Source organism: Filicampus tigris, chromosome 14 (genome assembly GCF_054856515.1).
Source record: "Filicampus tigris isolate MCC_2025a chromosome 14, RoL_Ftig_1.0, whole genome shotgun sequence".
Classification (NCBI taxonomy): Eukaryota; Metazoa; Chordata; class Actinopteri; order Syngnathiformes; family Syngnathidae; genus Filicampus; species Filicampus tigris.
The window spans coordinates 11300773-11325376 of record NC_141230.1 but is presented as its reverse complement, the minus strand read 5'-3'; the positions used below and the strand labels follow the sequence as shown (position 1 = coordinate 11325376).

The 24604-nt window shown below is 40.2% G+C and overlaps 1 protein-coding gene across 5 annotated transcripts in view; it reads left to right on the top strand.

The window, feature by feature from the left end:
• myo16 (myosin XVI) overlaps positions 1-24604 on the top strand; it is a 115927-nt gene that overhangs the window by 28090 nt on the left and 63233 nt on the right. For 4 of the 5 annotated variants that reach the window (XR_015089553.1, XM_086051565.1, XM_086051563.1 and 1 more), the window contains 6 exons: positions 2686-2961; positions 9305-9375; positions 10041-10184; positions 18456-18564; positions 19648-19772; positions 19854-19979. Coding sequence is in view for 4 of the 5 variants with exons in the window: in XM_086051564.1 (XP_085907690.1) it covers positions 2686-2961; positions 9305-9375; positions 10041-10184; positions 18456-18564; positions 19648-19772; positions 19854-19979 (851 nt within the window). In the remaining variant the exon portion in view is untranslated. Of the gene's footprint in view, positions 1-2685; positions 2984-9304; positions 9376-10040; positions 10185-18455; positions 18565-19647; positions 19773-19853; positions 19980-24604 lie in introns of those variants that run through there. The other variant, XM_086051566.1, reaches the window with a different exon arrangement.

The window sequence follows — 24604 nt, the reverse complement described above, 5'->3', positions numbered from 1 at the left end:
CTATTTAGGATCTCGGTCCTTGACGTACTAGCATGCTGCGGCTGGCCATTAATTTAAATGTGTGACTTTCATTTCTGATTTGTTGTTGGGAGAGGTACTATAGCTGAAAGATGGCTACAGTGATGTGCCAGTGGGATAGACTACATCAGCATTGAGGCTTATATCGCCTGCAGCGTATAATGGATGCTGCTGCATCATGAATTGTTCATAGAGGGCATGATGGATCTGATTTGTCATGTTGTTTGCACCAGTTTCTGAAGAACTAGTGACATCAGACCAAAAACTATCAATACGGTCTTTTGTTGTTCAGTCTTAATTTAAAATACAGACTGATTATAACTGGGTAAAACAGGTTTCAGGTTCAAAGTTCTTCCTGAGTGAAGTTTGCATGTTCTCCCTGTGTTTTCGTGTTTTTTGGACTGGCTTCCTCCCACATTCCAAAGAGATGCTTGCTCACTGAAGATTCCAAATTATTATTATTATTATTATTATTATTATTATTATGTGAATATGACGTGTTGTATGTCAAGCTGCGATTGACTGGCGACTAGACCAGGGTGTACCCCACCTTTCACCCAAAGTTAGCTGGACTAGGCTGTAGCTGTGTTTGTTTTTATATTGTGTTATGTGTCAATGTAAAAATCAAGCCGGTTCTCTGCAGATTCCAGTAGGTTCTAGTACAAAGGGAGTCCCAATGTGCAATAGAAAAAAAAAGAAATGCAACAAACCATTTTTTTTACATACAACTCAATCAGTAGAAAAGAGCCTATTTGTGTAGGCGTACTTCTAAAAGTTGGTTTAACCATAACTCCATAAACCATGAATGATTTGAGCAAAATACAGCGTAGCATTTTCCACGTTTCTGTAATAGCTTTCCATTTTTTAGGAGTGCAATAACTCCCCATGAGAACACATTGGAGCACGCTATATTTCAAGTCAACCAGTTACAGAACTTCCAGTACACCCATTCTAATGGAATTCTAATGCCTCAATATTTAACCCTACGACTTGTAGCGGGACACTCCTCGGAGAGAGGCAAAATTGAAAATGAGCGCAGTCGTCAACAAAGTGGCAATATAGTCGGTCACAGAGGACTTCAGGAAGATAGAGTGACATTATATTCGATAAGGCAGTTGGCGTGATTGTGTTTTGTGGTTTGTTTGTGTGTGTTTGCTCAGTCTTTCAGTTGAGGTGTTCAAATAAAAGAGTTGAGATGGAAAACATCTGGCATGAACAGAAGTAAAATTACCCCACCCTCCAACTTTGTTCCGAAGACAAGTGATTGTTTTTATGTCTAACCATTACAGATGGTACTGCTGTATTGTGAAATGTTTTGGACAAGGTAGGATGGAGAGTCAGATGCTTGAATCACTAAGTAGAGAGATAAGTAGAATGAAAGCATAACCACATTATTTGACTGCCTGAATGGTTTTATGCAAACCGAATGAAAAAGAGTTCAAACATTCTTTCAAATCCGAGATGAGCTGTGATAACGAACATCGTTATATTTTGTGTGCATGCGTGTCACTTCACGGATGCATTTCATTCACATTAGAAGTATTTTTTTTTTTTGTAATGTGGATGGCTACATATAAAGATCAGATTTAACAAAAAAATCTGAATTAGCCATCATACCCTGGAGCGTGAAAGTAGCCAAAAAAAACCAGAATAGACGGATATTGAAACAGGGTATGTTTCATACATCAGTGGTGTCCCAACAATAATCCTTCCACCTGACAAGTAGACTGATGGGCGGGCCATATAACAGAAAGAGATGAGATATTGAGACCCAGACAGTTCGAAGCAGAACAGTGAAGACAAATGTCCTGCAGGTGGGGTGAATTAAGACAAGATCAATAGATAAACGTCCAAATATAGAGCCGGCAGGACCACCAAATAATGTCTGGGACTCTTTTCTCTCTCTTGGCTTTTAAGATGGCGTGGACCCAAACTGTCTAATTGTAAGCGCTCTGAAGGGTAATCAGACTTAGTTAATGAATTTTGACCCTAATAGCTGATTTTTTTTTCAACCACTAGATCCTTTTGAGGTTCTACTGTACTTAAAAATTCAACATGGGGAAAAAAACGGCATGGGGTTGTTTTCAAAAAGTAGTCAATGGAATGGTTAAATGAACCCCCCCATTAGTGAGAGCAACTATATACAACCAACCCTTGGTTTACTGCAATATCGTTTCAAAGTTATGAACAGTTAGTTATATGTACTGTGGCCAAGTGTTTTTTTATACAAACATTTTCAGCAATTATGGCCATACTACCTCACAAGTTATTGATATTGTAGACTTTTTTCTTACATGTATTGTATCAGCACTTCACTTGTTGCAATTCCCCATGCAAAGTGTCCCTTGTTCAATTTTGTAGCTTCACCTGTTCGCATTTAGGGAGTGCGCTGCTGTTTCTTGATGTTAGGCTGTTTGGCAAAGGTCTACTGAGAGACTGACAAAGCAGGAGAATCACCGTTAAGATAAGAACGCAAGCACAATGCTGTTTCTCAAGCCGCCGAAGGGCTAAACAGAAGCAACTGTGTTTTATGTTCGGTGCTTTGTGTTATTAGCTCAGTATCTATCCCAGTGTGTTCAAGTAAACCCTAGAGTGAAGTGTTTTATTCTGATTTACTCTTCACTGTTGCCAACAGAACTCATATACTCTGTTCACTGTCATCAACAGGCTGTTTCCAGCTATGTAACGCCTTTCGCCAGAACATGGAGATTGACCAGTGTCTGCTGGAGTCTCTGCCCATCAACCAGCGCCAGCGGCTGGTCAAGAGAATGCGCTGTGACCAAATAAGGGCGTACTACGAGCGGGAGAAGAACCTCCAGCAGCGCCAGCAAGGTGGAGTCAAGGTGCGAGCTCCAACGCACAGCCACCGCAAGAAGCAGCAAGTCCGCTTCAGCCTTGCCGACGTATTACAGGACGCCATCATCCGCCACGATGACAAAGAAGGTGCGTCTATGGGCAGATTACGGTGTGTACAGTGTAAACACTGGTTTACAACATGCTTTAAAACACTGGGCTGCTATCTGTCTGTGAACAGATGCTAGCTTTTGGCAAAGTTTCAATGACAACAATACAGTTGTAGAGTTGATGCTACACTAAGACACTGTCAAATAAATCAACTTTTTGGAGGGCAAACAACCATTTACTATGGAATTTGGTATTTTCGAGCGCGCCAATATATAAGCCGCACTCATTAAATATATAAAACACAAAATATAGCCGTACGTATTATGCGTACTGTGCTGCTCCCTCCGGTGTGCATATCTTAGCCTGAGGTAGACAGTTCGCAAACTAAACACAAGCTGACGCTAAGCTTCAGCAATTGTGATAATTCTAGTTAGTCTAATGATAATGACAGTGTTACACCTGAAGGAGAAAAGCTGTGGCTTATTGTTGAAACTTTTGATTAGTCTTTTTTCACATTTCACCATTTCGCACCATAGCTATACTTGTTGAAAACTCAACTGCATTGCTGTTATCCTATTCATGAGTGCTGATGACAGGTCATCACCATAACTAAAAACATGAGCCGCATTCTTATTCTACAAGACCTCTCCACCCCGGGAATAGCATTTTCATTTAGACAAAAAAGTGCATCTGTCATTGTTCATCACATCTATTGACGACAGGGTGCCGGGAGAATTTTCCTCTGGTTGAAACTTAATCAAGTTTGCCCTTGGTTGTTTTTGCTCCCTGTGAATAATATAGAAGCTGCAGTCTCCTCTCGTAAAGACAAATAAAACAGTAAGAGGTAGCCACTGTACTTCATAAACTTGAAAAAACAACACCACATGCTTTTTGAGGACAGTGTCCCTGGGAAAAATAAGTAACATGGACTTGAACAGGTTTCCAGAGCTGGGCATTTTATAGAAAAAATTGCGGTCTGTTTATCGCCTTCCGCCTATAGCCGGGGTACCCTTCCTCCATCCATTTATCTGCCATTTTGTCCGGCCGCACCGAATAGTAATCGCCTCTAGGCCGGTCCACCTATCATTTTGATTGGGCTTCCGTTAGCGTTTCCCACTACCAACTTCGCCAAACTACCACTAGACCACCCACACCCACTGGGCGATATTTGAAACGAAAGACTCACCGCGGCATGGAAGCCTCACCGCGGCCGGACTAAATGCATCTCCATTTTGCACCTTCTAGGACCTGTTTGGACCTGTAAGTATCTTTTTGGACCTCGGAAGCCAGTCCGCATTTAAAGCAGATGCATTTAGTTTGGCTGCGGTGAGGCTTCCATGTCAGGTGAGTCTTTCGTTTCGAATATCGCCCAGTGGGGGGAATGTTAGATGATTACATAGACAGAAAAAAATGGGCTTCCGACTGCTTGGTCCGACTATTTTTTTTAAGTTTCCCGTCTATCGTTTATCGCCTACAAAATGGGCATCCGTCTTAGGCTGATAGGCAGACCAGTTCGTTACATAGGCGGAATGCCCAGCTCTGCAGGTTTCTGTAAGGCCGAAAAGCTGCCGGATGCTAAAGAGGCTCTTTGGCTAATAAGAGGAGCAGCAGCAATCTGTCACAAGGTCAGCGTGTAAACCTCCACTGCCTTCCTGCCAATGAGCTTGGTAGAGGTCTGTGTGAGTTGCAGCTGGTGAGCCGTTGCAGCAGTCCGACTGAAAGCAGGCTCTTTTACAAGGTGTTCCTTGATGATATGTCATCACATAAATCACATAACTTCAATTAAGAAATCTGTCACCATACCCTGTATTTTGAAAGGTTTATGTCCATAAGAAAATATGTTAGCTTGATGTAGATGACTTGCCAAAGTAACAGCTGGCACTATAAATCCAAACTGTTTTAGCCGATCCAGACCGTTTTAGCCAATCAGAACCAAATCTATTTGATTTATTATCTTGAAGAAACTCATTTGTATTATTATCAACAATTTGTTTTCTTAATTTGTTCTTTTATTTTCAACCACTGTAAAACTGAACGGTGAATCGAGGCTCATTGGTTTGAATGTGAGTGTGCTTCCTGTAACTTCAGACAAGTTTTCTTCTTAATCTTTTATATTGCTCTTCTTCTCCTGAAATAAATGTGAAAATCCCCACAAGGCCAAAGAAAAAGCTAACAATTTACACTTTGATGCTCACTATACTTAGATATAGTGAGGTATTATGGCATCATGCACAACAATGATACCTCTTTTGCTGTTAGAACTGTTAAAAAAAAGCCCAAGAAAATCAAACCACCCACTGACAAAAAAAAAAAAAAATAAAACCTGTTGTTGGCCTGAACGTTGTCTGCACCATTGAATCGCTCGACTGCTGCCTTGGGATGCTCTCCTGACCTGTAAATTATTGAAAATAACAACATGGGGGAAACATTTAGTTGAACAGATAAGCTTGAAAGCATCATGATCTTGAGCTGTTTCCTTCGTTGTGATTTGTTGATTCACCACTGAGGCAAACCTAGGGCAGCATATATCACAATTTACAACATCCTGACAAGCCTTCTTTAGTACTAACCTATTCTACTTGTGTGCTAGTGAGGTTTTTACCCACATAGTCGCTTTTTTTGTCCTGCTCCTGCACCGTAATAGCATGTGCCTTGGGCTTGCACCGTCCCCAAGAGTATTATGTGATTATTTCTGATTATTTTCCCCACATGACATGCGTGTTTTAAGACAAGAGGAAATGTATAAACAGAGGGTGCCTCGCAGTTATTATGCTAGATGGGGCTAAAAGAGTAATTAAGGGGATTTGCATTTGTGGCTGATTAACAATGCATGACGAACTGAATTGCTTGATTAGAAAGCCGAGCTCAACAACAGGATGTATAAGCGCTGACTTCCGATTTTGTGACTGATGCAAGGCTCTCCTCTTTGTACAAATTGATTGCTTGAGATTTTATCAGATTTCAATATAACTCAAAGTAATTGAAGATGCATTTCATGCTGTGGACATGTCCAGAACAGAAAAAAGACAAGAAACAAAAAAAGAGACTAAGATAGGAAATAAAATGACTGTAAGAGATTAACTGTATTAAGCCACCCTCTCATACATACGTTTGTGAATTGGTCTCCAAATATATTTCTTTGGTGCGATTTTCACTTGAAATCAGAAGATGAAGACAATTGCGTTGTTAATTAATAAGACATTTTGCATTGAATGATGAATGGTAGGCAATTAAAAGATACTAAAAATGGATGATGAACATAGATGGGAAGACAAGGTGGACATATGGACAGATGAATAATAATACCAATACAAATTGGACGGATGACTATATAATTGAAAGCTTGAATGGATTGTTTTGGCTGACTGAATGGATGGTAAATAGGCTAGTTGTTGGGGCACGTTTTTCCTCAGATAAAGATTAGTGGAAGTCTTTAAATTGTTTTCAAACATTTTTGGGAATCCTGTATTACTAAAACATATTACATGTATATCTATAATATTGGGGAAAAAATAATTAAAATAAGACTGTCCAATGGGTAAATGGATGGATGCAAATACAGTATAGTAATACACTGTAGATGAAAGTAAAAAAACACACACACACAGACAAGAAGTACTGCTGTCAGTTTGAACTAGTTTTCTTCTTATGAACGAATAAAACAAAATTTAGTGCAGTTTCAAACGATGGTTTGGTGTGGTTTAAATATTCTGTCTGTCAATGACATGCAGACTATAACATACTGTAAGTGTTTCTTCACTTTGATGTACTTTGATGCTGTATGTCAGCTTCATATCACTCAAACCCTCTTAAAAGAGACTATCTGATGTTTCTTCATGGACATTTTATTTCATTTTTCCCTTTTAAGGGTTCCAAAACATTAATTTTACATTACAGTACATCCAGAATATGTAGACATGTTCACAGCAAAAAGTAAATCATATATATTTTTTTGTTTTGGCTTGACTTTCCTTTGACCCTAACTCTAACCCTAACCCTGGAATAAGTACAAATAGTACATTTTAATACCGTATATATCCCAAAGGTTAAATGTTTTCTCCCTTGAGGGAGACAGATGGACTCCTTCTGTAACATCCCATTCCCTCAAATAATAAGTTCCCCTGTAGCTATATTTCATCTGGTATTCTCCTGCCTTCTCCTTCTTTCCCCCATTTACCTTCACCGGTTGCCATGGAAATGCCATATATCTGTGGAACAGCTGTTTTGCAGCACCCGAGTAAATGACAACAAGGCCTCCCACTGTGGACTTCCCCACTTCTCCAGGGAGGCATTGAGTCTAAGCTGGATGTCATAGCATGCAGGGTAACAGAGCATGTGGTCAAACGTCATACAGGAGCACCAAGATGGCTTGCTTTTGTCGCCACTGCTGCGGAACAAGCATCAACTGTAGCTGCTGTTCTCGTTACATTTTTCAACGGACATAAATCTTGTTAATAACCTCCGTTTGCTTTCACTTTCATCTCCAGATTTAGAGAAAAACAAAAATCAATGTTGTGTGCTTTTCAAATATGCTGTACTTATTGCATTTCTAGTGAAAGGATTAAAATGAAATCTGTTGCATCCAAGAAGAGTAGGAACGCTTAAAGCAACTGATCTAAAAGCATTTCAGTCTGAAATACACATAAAACATGATTGGCATCCTCGATAAGCATCAGGGGTGCATTATGCTGTAGTTGCAGCCAAAAGCTTATGGGCAAACTGACAAGGTACATCATATTTTACAGTAACTTTACAGTAACAAAGTGGATACAGTGACACCATGCCAATCTCTATGCATATTGTGGCTCATGGCGACACCTCGTAAAATCAATTAATCCAGATACATATCGTCGCTGTCATGTGAAAAACACTTACCGGTATCTCCATTTTTTTTTTATTTTCTTATTTTTACATGAGTTATGTTTCTGCGTTACAGACATTGCATTAAAGTGAAAATTAAAAAGTTTCCAAAATTGGAGATATGTGTTTTTCACAGGACAGCGACGATATGATATTGTCATTGAATTTTGTTACAATACACAACAACAGTAGGTGGTCAGAATTTGAGTTCCCCATTTTCTTTAATACCCAGTGAAGCAAATTCAGAGATTTGTTTGGAAATGCTTTATATGTTGCTTTACATAATTACAGTACATATTTGTATGAAAAACACCTTCAGGCCATACATGTAAAGCAATCAGAATGGTCCTCGGGTCCTTCGTTTACAAGAGAGGTTCGTTCCAAATTCAACAATGCAAATTTGCTCGCAAGTCGTAACGCAAGCAGCTCTAACGTCAAAGTCACAGTAAATGTTTGTGGTGTTGAGTTTATTTATTTATTTGTAGACCCCTTAGCTCATTATTAATCTTAATTGTTCATTTTACCTAGACATCTATGGACAACTGAATGTTTCCAGGCAGTACGGTGGATTATGATTAACACATCTACCTCATAGTTTAGAGGCACTGTGTGGAGTTGCACAGTTGCATGTTCCCATAATTCCATCAACATGCATGTGGTGTTAAATGAAGACTCTAAATTGTTTAAAAAGGTGTGAGTGTGAGTGGTTGGTACAGAAAAATGGAAGCCGTTATAGCTACAAACAGGGCAACTACTGAAGTGACATGGCCAGTTGTCCCAATACCTTTGTCCATTCCGTGAATATGTATTACGTAATTACTAATCAGGTTGAACATGTCTGGTAAGGTAATGAGCCTTTAAATGACTTCAATCAGGTCAATGACAGCTGGAATTAGTGGCAAACTAATTGGCCTTGGCTTCAGAGCTGACTTGGATTACTTTGAGCGTGTGTAGGTGTGTGGGTGCATGTGCATGTGTGCGTGTGGAAGTGGTGGAAGTGTTTTGAGCATTGTTTAAAATTTGGGAAGTATTCCGGGATTTAGTCAGTATCCGACAGCACAGTAACCTAGTGGTTAGCACATCTGCCTCACAGTTCTGAGGTTCCTGTGTGGCGCTTGCATGTTCTCACCATGCATGGGCAAGTGTTCTTCAGGTACTCTGTCTTCCTTCCTCATTTTAAAAACATGCATGTTAGTTCGATTGACCAAAGATTTTAAATTGGACATTGGCATGAATGTGAGTGTGTGTTTTTATTTTTTGGGGTGTATATTTGCCCAACGATTGACTGGTGACCAGTCCCAAGTATACCAAACTTGCCCAAAGCCAGCTGGGATAGGCTCCATCTGACCCACGACCCACATGAGGACAATTGCTATAGAAAATGGATGGGTGCGTAGTCATCATCCATCCAGTGTTCAGTATTGGTTGTCCTTATCACCTCAATGCTACATTTGTCTCCATTAGTAATATTTGTTTTTGTTATGAATGTTTGTAAATCACAGGCATTGCCCTTGTGTTGCAGTGCTGCGTCTCCTGAAGGAGGGAGCTGACCCCAACACTCCCATCCCCTCTGGGGGATCGTTGCTTCACTTGGTAGGCAACACACACAAATGCCGCACGGCATATTTCACCACTACATGGGACATAATTACGATGATGTATATTTTACTTCACTGGAGTTTGTCTTGCATGCAACCGTTTTGACTGCAATGAATTTTAACCATGAAACTAGTACATGCAATGTTTTGGTGTGTGAAGAGTGCTTTTGTGTGAACATCATGATTAACACCAGTGCAGGTAGACCTTTATTTACGCAAGAAAAGATGAAAAGACAAAAAAAATGACATTAGGGCTACATCTGTATTGTAGTCCGAACAAAAAAATAAACGGAGAGAAACAGAAGTAGGTTGTGGAAAACTGTCAAAAGTAAACGCATCCAGAGGAACCAAACACATTAACAAATGGCAATGGAAGAGAACACAGGTCGTGTGTTTGCGTTCTTGGTATGTGGCTATTGGTAAGAAGAGAAATTTTATATGAGAGGAAAAAAAATGCCGGCTGCAACAAAGGATTTTTAGGTTGACTTCCGTTTTAATAAAAACAGTTTATTTCTTGACACTCTCTTTTATTTTGGATTTGTAAAACACACTGTGTAAATTAGTTACGAGCTTGGTCAAATTAAGGTGTATGCAGCACACTTGAATCAACAACTCCTTACATCGAGTGCGTCAGAGCGATATCCTGCCAACATTTCGCAGTGCGCCCGTCACGACAACGTGCTGGCGGCGGAGGTGCTGGTGGAGCGGGGCCTGAACGTCAACCTGCAGGACGAAGACCTGTGGACGGCGCTGCATGTAGCATGTGTGTGCGACCACGCCGACATGGTGCTGCTTTTGCTTTTGGTGAGAGACACACGACGTGCATGACACAACAAAAGAAGACTGGAATGTACTTGTATAATCGCATGACTCCACAATAACAAAATGCATGGGCAAGCATTGCTAATTCAAGCGTGAAAGGTGCAATTTGTACTCTCTTGTCGAATTGGTTGGTACATAAGTGTTATAAATGATTTGAAGTTTTGGGTAGGCATGGGTCGAAGACACAGATTTTCTATACTGGATTGGACAAACCAGTCTGAGCTCAGGATACTGTATTGCCTCAATTACTAGCTGTTGTGGCAATATTTTCAATGCTGCTGTAATAAACAGAAACAAGAAAAACAAGTAAAAGGAGAGCTCGTTCAGAGCAAAGGCACAGAGTACACACATCTGTAGTATACAGCAGCTGCTGCCTCACATATCCTAAACACTGAACTGACTCTTGGACACAAACATTCATCTTTTTTACAGCTACTTGGAGCAGGACATTCAAAATAACCTTGATGTAATGAGCCACATGTTGCTTCACCATATCTCCAGACAAATGCAGTATTTTATGGTCACATGTGGCACCCTGAGCTGGTGAATACGCTTTAAAGTGGCTGTTCCTCTAATAAAGGCCATGCCCTGATTATTGGCCAGGTGTGTGATCCACATAAGACAATTGAACACCCCCCTCAAATAAATACCTCCCTTTTCGCTTTAACTAACTGTAATTATCTCACTTCATAGACACTACACGCAGTCTTTAACTCATTCAGTGACCAGACGTTTTCAGACCCATTGTCAAATGACATAAATATGGGATAGAATGAGGTAAAGTGAAAATCAAATCAAAATCAAGTCAGATATGTTGTATTTGCTCCCACTAGTCTAAACACGGTATTTAGTTATTAATATAACGGCGGTATAATAAGGATTAAATCGATTTATTTCAAAGTCATTTTTTGACTTGACTTCCCCTGCTTCAATCCTGTTGCTTACCAAAACAGCAGCCTCTACCAAATCACAAAAACAGTCTCAGTTGAATTAGAGTCTTACTGCATATTTTAAAAGTGTTGTCTATGTAGTATTCACAGTTATTTTCGATGATGTGGGCGATGAAATGTTTAAGAACCATTAACGTTCCAACAAACTCTGATGTGTTCGGTCCGCAATGTCGTTTCTGCCCCTGTTTTTGAAATTTTGCACCATGTCGCAATTCTAGTCATTTTTTTATTAAAATCCATACAAATAAAGGCTTTCACCCGAATACATCCTGCTTCTCATTTGCAGTCGCGTGAATACAATAAACGCCAGTAGCGAGTATATTTTGCCATCAAAGAGACGCGGTTTCTATGGCGAACGTTTCCAGCTCTGTCTTGACAGGAGCCGTGGTTGTGCTGATTAGGTCCTTAAAGAGAACAGGGCCATCTGCAGGGGAGGGCAAATAAGACATTCAGCTCAGCCACGTTGTGTTGATTAGGCCCGCAGAGGCTTGTCACCAAGCTGGAGCTAAATTCCTTTACAGCTTGGTTGTGTTGATTGACAGTATGTGGCAATGTAGAGGTTCCACTGAGGCACGGATGTGTTTGAAGAGCTGCCATCCAAAGGGTGACATGCTCACTGTGGTGGGTCTGTCAGCGTGTGCTCCCTGCAGGATGCATCACTTCCTCTTAATGCCTACCATCCATTCAATGTAACCCTCCCATGTGATGGATGGATTTTCCTGTTGAGCGTTACTTCAATAACTTTGAGTTGGTTTAAATATATAGTAATATAATATATATAATTTTTTCTTTCTCTCAGAAACAATGTAAATAAATAGAAATATGTTCCTGTTCATGTTCATAATGTTCCTGGGTCAAACTGTTGGCATCATTTCATTTATCTCTGTTGGCCCTGTTTTGATGCCCATCTTAAGTCTAGCACAAAGTGCAGTCTAACTGTCCGCATCGTTGGAGTTTTCTTACTTTTGGTATTTTCCGAGACGGCCGTAGGTAGAAAGGGGCAGGTGCGGCATTGTGGGAGGGAACACAGCCGAATTGTTTGCTATCCAATGGAAGCAGCTCCCCTCATTCCCTTTAATTTCATCGCAAGAAAGGTGCACAGGCTACTTGGCGGATTGACTCACTGGAGTCCATGGAGATCGGCGCGCAAGAGCACATTTAAAAGAAACAGCAAGATGATACAGTTTAGCTTGGTTCACCAAAGCGCGGCGCAGAATGGTTCCGCCTGATCTCATGTGCGTTTTCTTTGATAGTCACAGGTTAGTTTGAGCCACTTGTACAATGGTAAAATTGAGTACAACAATGTATGGAACTGATCCAAAACCTGCTGCTTGGTTACTTAAGTATTCCTGAAAGTTGTTGGTTTAGGATCCTTCTTTGGTGACGAGGAGCAGCCTTTATCATCCTTCATGATTGTTAAATCACATTTTTGAATTTATCTTTATCCTCTTTTTTTAGTAATAATGGGCTGATACATTCAAAATGTATCATTTTCCTCACTAGGTAGAACAACAAGTCTATTGTTGGTCTTTCGTCCACTTTTTGAGGCAGTGTGTACCTATGAACCTTCTTAAGCATTAGAATTTAGCCTGTGGTTTTTTTTCACTTTTTTTCACAACTCAACCACAGTTTTACCCGAAAATGTCCAATGAGCATCAAGGAGGCATTTTTGCGAGGGTAACCCAAGAGCCTTCCTATCTAAATGTGTAAAAATAGTCTCAGCTTAATTTCATTTCCGATGCAGATGCAATATCCTTTTTCATCTGCTTGTTTATTTTGCACTCCAGTCATGCAGCTGCTGCCTTATTGGTGCCGTAAGTGGGAGCGCTTTCCACAGAATATAATGGCTTTCCATTTTAATGAGTAGTGGAAACGCGGTCTCACTCAAGGTGCCCGATTAGCAGCCTTATCTTTAAATGGCACCGAAGGAAATTGTCTATTGTGTCTTGCTCTTGGTCTATTCGTCTTAGCTCCTCCCAGTCCTTTCTTCATCATTGCTTCCTCCATTGAAGCAGTGACTTTTGCTGATGAACAGAATTCCATTTTTTCCCCCATTTTCCCTCCCTGTCTTCCGAATGGTTGTTGCAACTCTCATCCCCAACGGATTCCAAGAATATTCCCACATATATTTGTTGCTCCTGCTCTGGTTCTGGTGATTAACGGAAAATTCAGAGACAGCATGGATTGGTACAGTGGTTTCCTGATTTGAGCGTCAACCCTCTAAACATTTACAAGATGTAGCCAAGCAATCATGTGATACACAGGAGACATGTTCCCTTCTAAAATGTTATTTCTTATCCTCATCCACCGGTGGGGAGTTGTGGAATTGACCCACTTTGCTTGTGACGGATGCATTTGGAATGTCTGCATTTGCCAGTCGTTTGAAGTTTGTGGCTAACAGCAAGCCCCTGGCTGCTCTGAGCTCAGCTTCTTATGTCTGTCTGTAGATAAAGTCGCTCAGTCTGCCTTGCAGTCGCATGGTGGGTGATCTATTTGGAGTTAATTATGTAACACAATTGTTTCACTTGTTTATTCAGTTTTTGTTCCATGATGCAGTCAATTGATCCTGTACGCTTGGTGATTCACCAAATAACTCTAGAGCCACATTAGCTGCTTGGCTACACAAGTAGTTTATAGGTAAGGCAGCATGCAACTTCACAAGTGAATTCAACAAATTTAGTTTTGGTCGGGATAAAAAGTGTGGCTCGCCATTGTATAAAGAGCAAGTACAATAAAATGTGGTACAGAGCTGGATTTGTCTGTCAAGAGCCTTCTTCCTGGTCCATGGAAAATATTTTAGCATGTCTCTCCTATTTGGATACGTTCTACCTCTTGGTCACTTATGAGTCAAATACATGTTACATTATAGCTAATATATAACATCAGGCACTTCCTTCCAATTTAAAGGTATTCCCTTATGTCTTAATATCATGTCTGTGAACCGTAGGGTCAAGATTTACAACTGTTCTGTGGCTGAAATTAGCCCGTGTTGACAGGAAAGTAATGTGTCAGGCAAAAGAGACTATTGTCATTTGCTACGACCGGTGGCCAATGGCTTTTGTAAGCAGGACGATTAGGTGCAGAGCTAGGTGTTGTTTAAAGTCGCAAAACTGTAACTGCACAGTACACACAAAACTCCCAAAAAGACTACTGTGATGAATTATTTTCATTCATGGCGGCACTTGATTACCAAGCTGCTGAATTGAACCCGCGTGGGACGCATGCAGCAGATGTCAGATGATGCTGACAAAAGGCTTGTTGGAGATCAAATCCTGATTTTTAAGATATTTTCAAGATGAGTCTCACATTTATTTAGTTAAATAAGATGTTTGAAAAATGCTACAGTGATGTCCATCTTTTCTGAATTTTGTATCTCAGGCAGAAACTCCATTTGTCGAAAGACGGTCAATTTCACAAAGCGCTATTATTTGTACTTTCCCACATATCCCCTTATTTTCACACACTATCAACTGATAATTAAGTGCACTTTAAAATGTTGTAAATAGCATGAGAGTAAATCTATTAACAATCTTGGAAACTCAAACTGTCATGTGCTATAACGCCTTCCTCACATTCCGAAAGCCTTGCTGCATTATGTTGCCTCAAGATTGAAAGTCATCATCATGTCATCTTCCAAACCGCTTATCCTATATAGGGTCGCGGGGAGTTGCTGGAGCCTATCCCAGCCGTCAATGGGCGAAGGCAGACTACACCCCGAACTGGTCGCCAGCCAGTCGCAGGGCACACATAGACACTGTCACTGAGCGGGAATCGATCCCACGCTGCCCGCACACAACTCAGGCGTGTGTACCACTACACTATCAGCGGACGCTAAGATTGAAAGTCTGTATGTTTTTTTGACAATAATGATTGAAAATAGTCATAATCGATTCTTTCTGACAGCAAAATTATGTAAAACTGTTGGCAATGGTAATGACTCAAGGAGAGTCTACGGCTGTTATCATTGATTCTGTGACAGCCACAGTACAAACAAGTAGCCATTATCTAGAGGAGGAAATAACTATTAATCCGTTAGCTGTCCAAATAAGTAACCAATAGACAGAAGTGTGACTTCCATTTGAACCACCAAGGCCATGCTGTTCATCATATTGTGGTGGTGAGCCAAACCGGGTCAAGAGTCAACTTGTTAACCTCTCCCAGTCTGCAGGGCTGCTTGCTGACGCCGATACATTTATATTTGTCATCGCTTATCATTCGAGCGCAGACACATGACTAATGCCTCCGCGTCCACGGGCCACTTGTCATAATTCCCCTGCCGCCATCTGTGTCGCCTGGTCTCGTGGCGCTTTGTGCCGCATTGAAAGGGTAGCAATTACTTTTGTGGTGGCGCAGTAATGCTCTAGAGAGTTGAGGCATTTTTGACCTCATATTTTCACCGGACACATCATTAGGTACACCTGTATAATCTGATCAGATCCAAATATAAGGACTGTGTTAAAAAAAAATCTGCCTTTACAAAAATAAAAAAAAATCAGTTTGCAGTCTACTTGCTGCTTCATGGAGGATGTAGTAACCTCTTTTACATTGAGATTCCATAAAATTGCCACAGCAGAGCCATAACAGAAATCATCCAGAAGCCAATAAAGCGGGAACTTGACGCATCTGTGTGTGCATTTACACGGTGTCTTAGCTATCTAGTGTGACAAATAAAATAGTCGCTTTTAATACAACACAATAAGGTAGGAGGAGATTGTCAGGTGACTTAGAATTACACAATTCTTTTACACAAAAGCTAAATCTTTTGTCTGTTTGTGCTACTACTGCAACCGCAGTGCGTTCTGACTTGTATATCGAGTTGCAAACCGAGTAATCTGTAGATGTATTTCAATTGTGACACCCACTGTGAAGGGCAGTTGTCTGGTAAAATAAAAATGTTCTCTATGTATTGATTATACTTTGTTCTAAATGTGACCATGTATCACATGGTGTTCTGGATAAAAATTAGGCTCACCATCAAGCAGTCACCATTTTTTGCCAAAAGTGTTTTTACATTCATAAATGAATGGCTTATATGTCCTTTAACAATATTTGATGTACTTCACATTACATTTGCATAATGGTGATATCAATTTGCAGAGGAACCGGATTTCTTATTTGGGCCTTAAAGTTGCTCAGGGATCAGATAACGACCAATAATGGCTCAGCTTCAGAAAACAGGTGAGCTGTGATTGGTTGATGGCTCAGCTTCAGAAAACAGGTGAGCTGTGATTGGTTGTTATCTCAGCCTTGAGTTACTTCAATGTCATCTTCAGTCGACAGAAGTGACAAAATGTCCGCCCCCTGAGAGGGCTAAAAGTGGTTGCCGATTGCTGCTTGATTTATATTCCACTAAAGCAATATTAATCAGAATGCATTTCAACTAGTGGGCCTGCATAGAACAATAATAATAACAATAATAACAAAAATATGTTTGGGTTGACTTCCCGTTTAAATTGAAATGTTTTTAAAATCCTACTTTAGATGTGTGCATTTTGTTTGCAAAAATATGTTTGGGTTGACTTCCCGTTTAAATTGAAATGTTTTTAAAATCCTACTTTAGATGTGTGCATTTTGTTTGCGCTTGAACTGCTGTGCTCTTTACTGTCACAGCTCATTCCAAAATCATTTAATCACACAATATTCTGTAAATGTAAAAGTTTATGTGAGCATCCGCTTACAGGCATGGAGAGTATACAATGCAATCCATTATAACTGTCAAGTGATTGCGCCATCCAGCTAGACTCCCATTGATGTATACTGGGCCCGGAGGTGAATGGTGTGGGTTTGCGTTACGACCCACCGATTGCCACAAACACTCACAGGTGCACAAGGGGCAGACAAGTGGAGCAGTCAGCTTTATGAGGAGGGTGATTGGTGTTTGTTGGGGCGACAAGCACAAATCCAAGGGACATATTGTCGGTTGATATTGAATCATATAAGGAGTTAGACGAGTGGTGGTGCTTGGAGACTTTTACCTCAATAACGTTCCCTAATTGTTGTTGTTAATCCTCATAAGTCAGCAAAAATGGCCCACACAGAATTGTGACAGTTGCAACCGTTCTCTGATGATAAAGTGATGCCATTATACTTCCTTTATCAGTAATATCTCCTGGCGCAGCTTGTGTCAAAAACAGTTGGTCTGGAAATTTGCGATATCATTTTTTTTCTTACAAAACAAGTCTCTGATGCATGAATCAATTAGGACTTTTGCTTTGAGGAGGGTTTCAGCTGTTTCCCTTAATGGACACACTCGTAAATCTCTTTGCTCCTGCACGACTGGGTCATTAGAATTCTATTAGCTGAGTACATCCAATAAGAGACCTCACTCAGGGACCCCCACCTCCACCACCCATCACCGTTATCAGACCTGGTCCAGTGACGATCATTACTTCCGCTTCCCTTTTATGGTCTAGTCAAACGACTAAACGACTATATTATTTTTACTGCTTCAACATGAAAAGAGCATGAGTGCATTTTGCATCATGGATGCATATTAGGTTATTTTAACACTTTAATGGCGCCCAAGGAGAGGGCCTGCTAGAAACCCACTCCAGTGTGATCCTTGTCGAGTAAACACTATCACACATTCATCTTTTCACCTAATCTAATGGTAACTCCTAATGTTTATATTTAATGAGATCCTTAGCTGTGTGAGCTCTTCTTTTGCTTTAGGTCAAAATAAAGGTGCAGTTGAACCACCAAGGTCAAACACGATCCGACTCAGGATACTAGTTGTTGTCGTTTTTTTTTGTTGTTGTTGTATTTCTTAAATATTTTTTCTATAGGAGATAATAGAACTAAGAATAGGTGTAACGATCACCCACAAAAAATCCTTGTGTGCATTCTTAAGTGTTAAAATAATACAATACAATACAATACAATTTTATTTATATAGCTCATTTCATAACAGCTGGAGCTGTAACAAAGCACTTTACAAACAATAAACAATAAATTATAATAATAAAAATAATAAACAATAAAAAGGCCATAATACACAAGTTTTGATCAATAAATCAACATAGAACACTATATACAATTGACACCAAAAAGAGCCGAAAATTTCAGGTATGATCAAAGGCCGACGAATGGAAGTGTGTCTTCAACCAGGTTTTAAAAGTGGGTACTATTTTTTTCCAACCCAAAAAAAGGAAGATGACGGAAGGGTGCTACCCACGCTGCAGACGGATGAAGAATAACGGACGCTCAATTTTTAGGAAAATGCCCATCTCTGGTAATTGTATAGAAGTAATCTTGACAGATGTGCCCACTAAACTTCTGCATGTCGATTCTTCTTCCTCGAAAGGCTGGGGTGAACGTTCTGCTGCAGGACGTGGACGGGAACGTTCCTGTGGACTACGCCTCTGAGGGAACCGAGAGCTGCTATATTCTGCGAAAACACCTAGAGGAAAACGGTGAGGGCGAATGCTGCTTTTATTTGCATTTGAGCTCGGGGAGAAGGCAAACCATTAAAACGTTTGACATAAACACTGCCAATTGCAGACCTTCTATGATAATAGAACCATTTTAGAGTCAAAATCAGGTGTGGGTAAAGTATGGCCAACTGGCAAAATATGGCCCACCGAGCATTAACAGAGAATGAAGTATTGCAATTGAAATATAATTTTACGTAACATTTTCCATTTTATTTTGTCACCCCTCTGTGTAAAAAAATCAAAAATGGCCATGAAGTTTAACCCTTTCGGTCAAAATCGTAAAAAAAAATATTTTGGCCAAAACTGCACTCGTGTTTACAGTAAAATCATGAGAGGCAGACATTGCAGTTCATGGGGGATTGCGATTGGCATCTATAGGCAGCTTTAGGTAGGATTTTAAGTATTTTAATGCAGTCATTTTTTTTTTTTTTTTTACGTATGTCCTTAAGGGCTAAATGCGGTTAGAAACATGTACAGCATGTAATGATCCTCTGTAGGCCTACCGTGAAGCTACACATTACATGATCACAAACTCTTCAGGAGTTAAGTGCAGCTTACAAACACCCCCACACACACACACACACGCACACACACACACAAACCAGTCTGTCTTTGCAATGGGCCCCAGCCATTTACAGTAATTTATGGCTACTTCACTCAGCTTTTTGTTAGCCAAGCCCTGAAGTGATCACATCCCTCCTGCAGTCTGCATAGCCCCCTCCTCGCACCCCCACCACCACTACAACCACCATGCAACGCATGGCATGCTGGGCTTCTGTTGCTATGGGAACTTTCTTTCATTGCCTTTTCCCACATTTGTGGGGGGAAAAACTGCCCATGTGCTGTACCTTCTATGGCATATACAGTAATTTCTTGCGAATCTTTTAAGTCGTACACTGTCTTTTGTTAAAATTAAATCTAAAGAAATAAAATCATTTTGGAGTTAGCAGCATTTTCAAAGTGTGAGGCCTGCCTCTCCTGGGAGTAGCTTGAAACAAATAAAGAAAACAATGACTTATTTTTGGTGTGTGTTTTAAAACTAATACTTGTTTTGTACAACAGGTGTGGATGTGTCTTCCATGCATACCATGAGGACGCAGAGGCCCAACACCATGCTATCTGACATCAGACAGCTTGTAGCCGCAGGGGCAGACCTCAATCAGCCCAATGACGACGGGGTCACCTTGGTAAGTCTCCTTCGTGCATCCCGTCTGCTTCTTGTTGGCTATTTTGGACCCAACTCATTAAACCTGTCCGCCTTTCAAAAGCTTCACATAGCGTGTGCCAGTGGCTATCGGGACGTGGCGGCTGTGCTGTTAGAGAACGGGGCAGATCCTCATCCTGTGGCCCACAACTTTTGGACACCTCTCCACCTGGCTGCTAAATATGGACAGGTAAAAAAAAAATTTGGACCCTTCTATGTGATTTCTTACTGTGCAAGCTCCATTGATCAAGTGTCATTAGAGTAATGAGGGAAGTATTGATGGATCGTTCTTGTGATGAACTGGCCTGCAGTCACTCTGCACACGTTCTGATAAACTGCTCATTTTGCCTCCATTGATTTCCAGCTGCATTGCTTATGGATTTTGCATTGTATTTTAGATTAGCTCTTTAGTGGTCTCTCGAAGAAGGAGAGGACATTTTAGCAAAGTCGCGGAGGAGAGATGATTTAATCTGATGCTATGAAGTCGAAGAAGCGGATTACATTAAAGTATTGCACACTCATCGTGATTTTTATAATTGTATTTCTGGGCTTTGGGTTTGTAGGCTGACAAAGAGAATATATGCATATTTAGAATCACTCCCAACTTTCGCTTCATCTTGCCGAAAAGCACATTTTTGTCCTTCATATTAAGAATGTCAAACACAAGACCGTGGACATTGTCAAACGGGAAATTGGTACTTTTTCTCATAACATGCAACCAGGTGTAGACCGAAAAGATTTAGATCTTTCAACTTGTTTAAGTACTATACGACCTATTCATCCATTTTCTATTGTACTTCTTCATTGGAATCATGGTTGAGCTGGAGCCTATGCCGGCTGATTTTGGGGCGCGGGGTTATACCATGGATTGGTCATCGGCCAATAGCAGTGTTCTATATCATACAGTATTTAATCTAAAAGTGACCTCCACTCCAATAATCCATCCATCTATTTTCTATACCGCTTATCCTCATCATTGTTGCGAGTATGCTGGAGCCTTGGGACAAGAGGTTGGTGCACCCGGAACAACCAATTGCAGACCTTCTATGATAATAATAATAATAACAGTAATCGTAATGATAAATCAATTTTGTATAACATTTTTCTTAATACTCAAGGATGCTTGATTGGCACCCTGTTTAAATTTAATCATCGTATGCTTTTACTAATAAGTTACCTCTCTCCACAAATAGTTACCTCCTTTTTCAAAAGTACAGACTCTGAAACTCTTTAAATAATTAAAAAGCAAAAATTATTTTTTACTGTTGATTATATGCGGTACAAAACTAAACCTGTAGCTTTATGTTTTTTCAAATTAGATACATTTTGCACACTATGAGCTTGTTGTTTTCAGACACTAGACACAATGCATTCGCTATGACTCATTCTTGATTTCAACAGTTGTTGATAGAATCGTTGTTCATGCTTCTTTGTTCACGTTCCTCATGCCACTTCTGACCCTTTTTACCACCTTATAAGCAGAGCTGGCTGGGCATATAACAAAAATTTACCGGCCTTGCGTCTGCACCCGGGTTTACCCTTCCGCCGTCCGTCTATCCGCCTTTTTGTCCGGCCGGACCAAACGGTAATCGCCTCTGGGCCGGTCCGCCGCCTATCATTTTTAATGGCCTTTCATTAGCCTTTCCATCTACCATGCAATTTTGTCAAAGGCAAAAATCCTTCTGCATTTTTTTGCACCTGCTTCACAGTGCACTGTTCCACTTGTCTGGTGCTGGCCCTCCCAGAGCAGTATTTCAGGTATGCTGTTTGAAGATTTAAACTTACTGTTACGCAGGATGGGCACTTGGTATGATCAAACTCCACCCCTTTTGCACCTGTTGCCAACTGTCCGCGCAATCTCTGAATGAACGCACAATTTAGCTATTTGGGATCTTAGAAAATCAGGTCCTTATTGGTGCCACATGACATCATGGCTGCCACAGTCATGCCGATAAACGGAACGGAAGGTTTGGCTGATGTGGGGCCATCATAGCAAACCGTTGCCTGGAAACACTGACGGCCAAGTGTAACTCTAGCTGGGGCATAAAACCCAAAGACCCCCTGTGCAATGTTGCATACACGACACGCCACACTCTCACCCTTTAAGAAGACGTATGACCCTATTTCCGCGGCTAATTAAGCTTCGCTCTCCCGCTATTGAGATAAGTGAGAGCACCAGTGACCCCTCTCAAGAAGAGTTTTCAAATACTTACAGTATGTGAGCGGATTAAAAATGCCTTTTAATGAAATGTTTTAGTCCATGGCTCTGCTGAGTGTGGATTAATTTATTTTATTTTATGATGAAGGTACATTTAAGAGATCGGGGAATAGGAAGCCATGTGTTTCATCTTAACTCATTCACTGCCAGACATTTTCAGATCCTCTTTATCCTAATGTTTAAAAAAAAAATGAAAAAAATATAAATAAATTCCTAGGGTTGAAAGGCTAGAGTGTGAAAAGACAAATATGTCCTTGGCAATGAATGAGTTAAAGTTGACTTCTTGTAAGATCCTTTTCACATCTTGCAAATGTTAAATTTAATTCAGGAGTATGATTGTTCTCTTTGTTAGAGGGTCACAGGGTGCGGATGACCTTTTCCTTGTCCTCATTGGTCCTCCAGAAGGTTGAGGACTTGGTCTAGTGACGTCTAAGTCAGTATTTATAGGCTGTGAGCATTGCTGACAGTGTGTGGCTAGCGGAAGGTGTTCCGGACTCATTTTTGAACAGCTGCTACAGTGAATGTGCTGAGTCACACACAAAAAAATTGGTTATTGATTTGAAGAAAAAATATTTTAAGGATCAGAAAAGTGAAGTTAAGTTTAAGTTAAAAAGTTAAAAGCTTTGACATGATAGCAGGGGCAGCACACTCGTGGGGGGAATTGTTTCTGCATGATAGTCTTTCAGACAATGCAGTCTCACCGTTGCTTGAAAATGGGTCTGGATCTTCACACATTTCTGCTGATCATGTTATGGACGGAGAAAATCAGTGTGGGTGGTGATTATGTATATCAGCTGCTCTTGCGTTACTAAAAGGCTCGCTCACAGACACATTTTCAGAAATGGGTATAGGATAACAGATTTACTTGGTTGTTTAATTTCACACTTGATGAGTGGGCGGACTCTCCAGAGACCTCACTGTTTGTACACAAGCCATTAAAAAGTCAATTTCTCACAATATGTCCCATTTAAGCTAAGATCATTTCCATTAATTTTAGTGATTATTTTGATGCATCTGACTGGAAAATATTCATGGAAGAAACAAAATTGGCTCTGCTCTACTGGAATTAATTAAACCAAGTAAAATAAAAAAACAAAACAAGACGCTGAAATAAGGCAATATAATATATAATCAGTGCATCATGCTCAATCCAACGAACAGTTCCTTTTTCATCGTTCCATGTTTTATAAGTAATTATTACTGTCCAACTTATTGAGTAACTAATCAATTAGGAGTCAACCCATTCAAGTACTAGTTGTTTTCACAATTGATCATTCGGCTTGACAGAAAAAAAAATCCAAGATCTTAAATGTGGATATTGCAATCTTGTTCTCATGCTTATCTAGGGTTACCTATGACATTGTATTCCATCTTCTTTTATTCATTCAAGTATTTTGTCACAATAGTAGCGTGAACTCATATGAATAAAGTATACTATTCCACTCCCCAAAAAAATGCACGATGCACATACATTCCACAAAAACATTATTTCATAGTTAGATCAATTCCGTTTTTAGGTTTTTTGGCTTGTCTAACAACCTTTGCAAAACTAAAGCAAGATCATTTTTCCACTAATAACAATGCACAAAAACTGGTTTCAACCAAACACTGTCACCAGTTAGCTGACATTTTCTCCGATTTTTTTTCAAACTAATTATCCAAATGAAACAGCTAATCGAGTCATTATGGTCATTAAAACAAGAATTATTGACATATGTTAGTTGGAGCCTTGATTGACAGTCACCCATTTGGGATTGTTTACAGTTTTAGGAGTGTTATTCAAGGGAAAAGGGAAACTTAACATAAACAAAATCACATTTTAATGAAAATGTACCAGTCAGTCATCAAGACCAGTACTCCCTGTGGCAATGAAACATATATTCTACAGTCTATCACATTTTTATTAGTGCGGCACTATTACAGTTTATACAAGTACAGCGTTGAAGTGATTGCCACTGTGATGCAATCTCTCTTGTGGCAAGACAGTCCTAAGGTCCATCAGCGTTGTCATTGGGCTTATATATAGCTTTTCCAGGGCGAATGAACACACATAAATAGGGCCACACACATTAAAAAAAAGAGTGACAGATGAAGATACACTCAAAGACAGATAGGAAAAGAGTGCAGGCAAGAGGTAACCGTTACCGTCACATCACTGTGTGCACAAATGAGCACTGTGGGGGGGATTCTTCCACTCTGACATGCGGTGGCTCACTATGACATGGGGTTTCTTGATGAAAGTGTCATGTGTCAAATACGCTGCAGATATTGACCCTCAACTCGAATATGACGTTTTGCTTCTTTCAGTCAGATGCCACTCTTTTCTCACCAGGAATAACAAAAAAAGCATGATAAACTAAATCGGTTTGTGCTTTTTTTCACATATGCTAACATACTTTGCCAGCCAATAGAGCAGCACGTACCACGTATTACAGTATACTTGGATGAATTAAGGCGTGGAGTCATGTTGTAAATGAGTTCCGAGCTGTATTTAAAAAAAAACCAAAGAGTCAGTGTTGCCAAATTAGCAATTTTGTCACAGTATAGAGCAACTTTACCTCTCCGGTGACTGTAATTAAAAAAAAAAACAACTGACA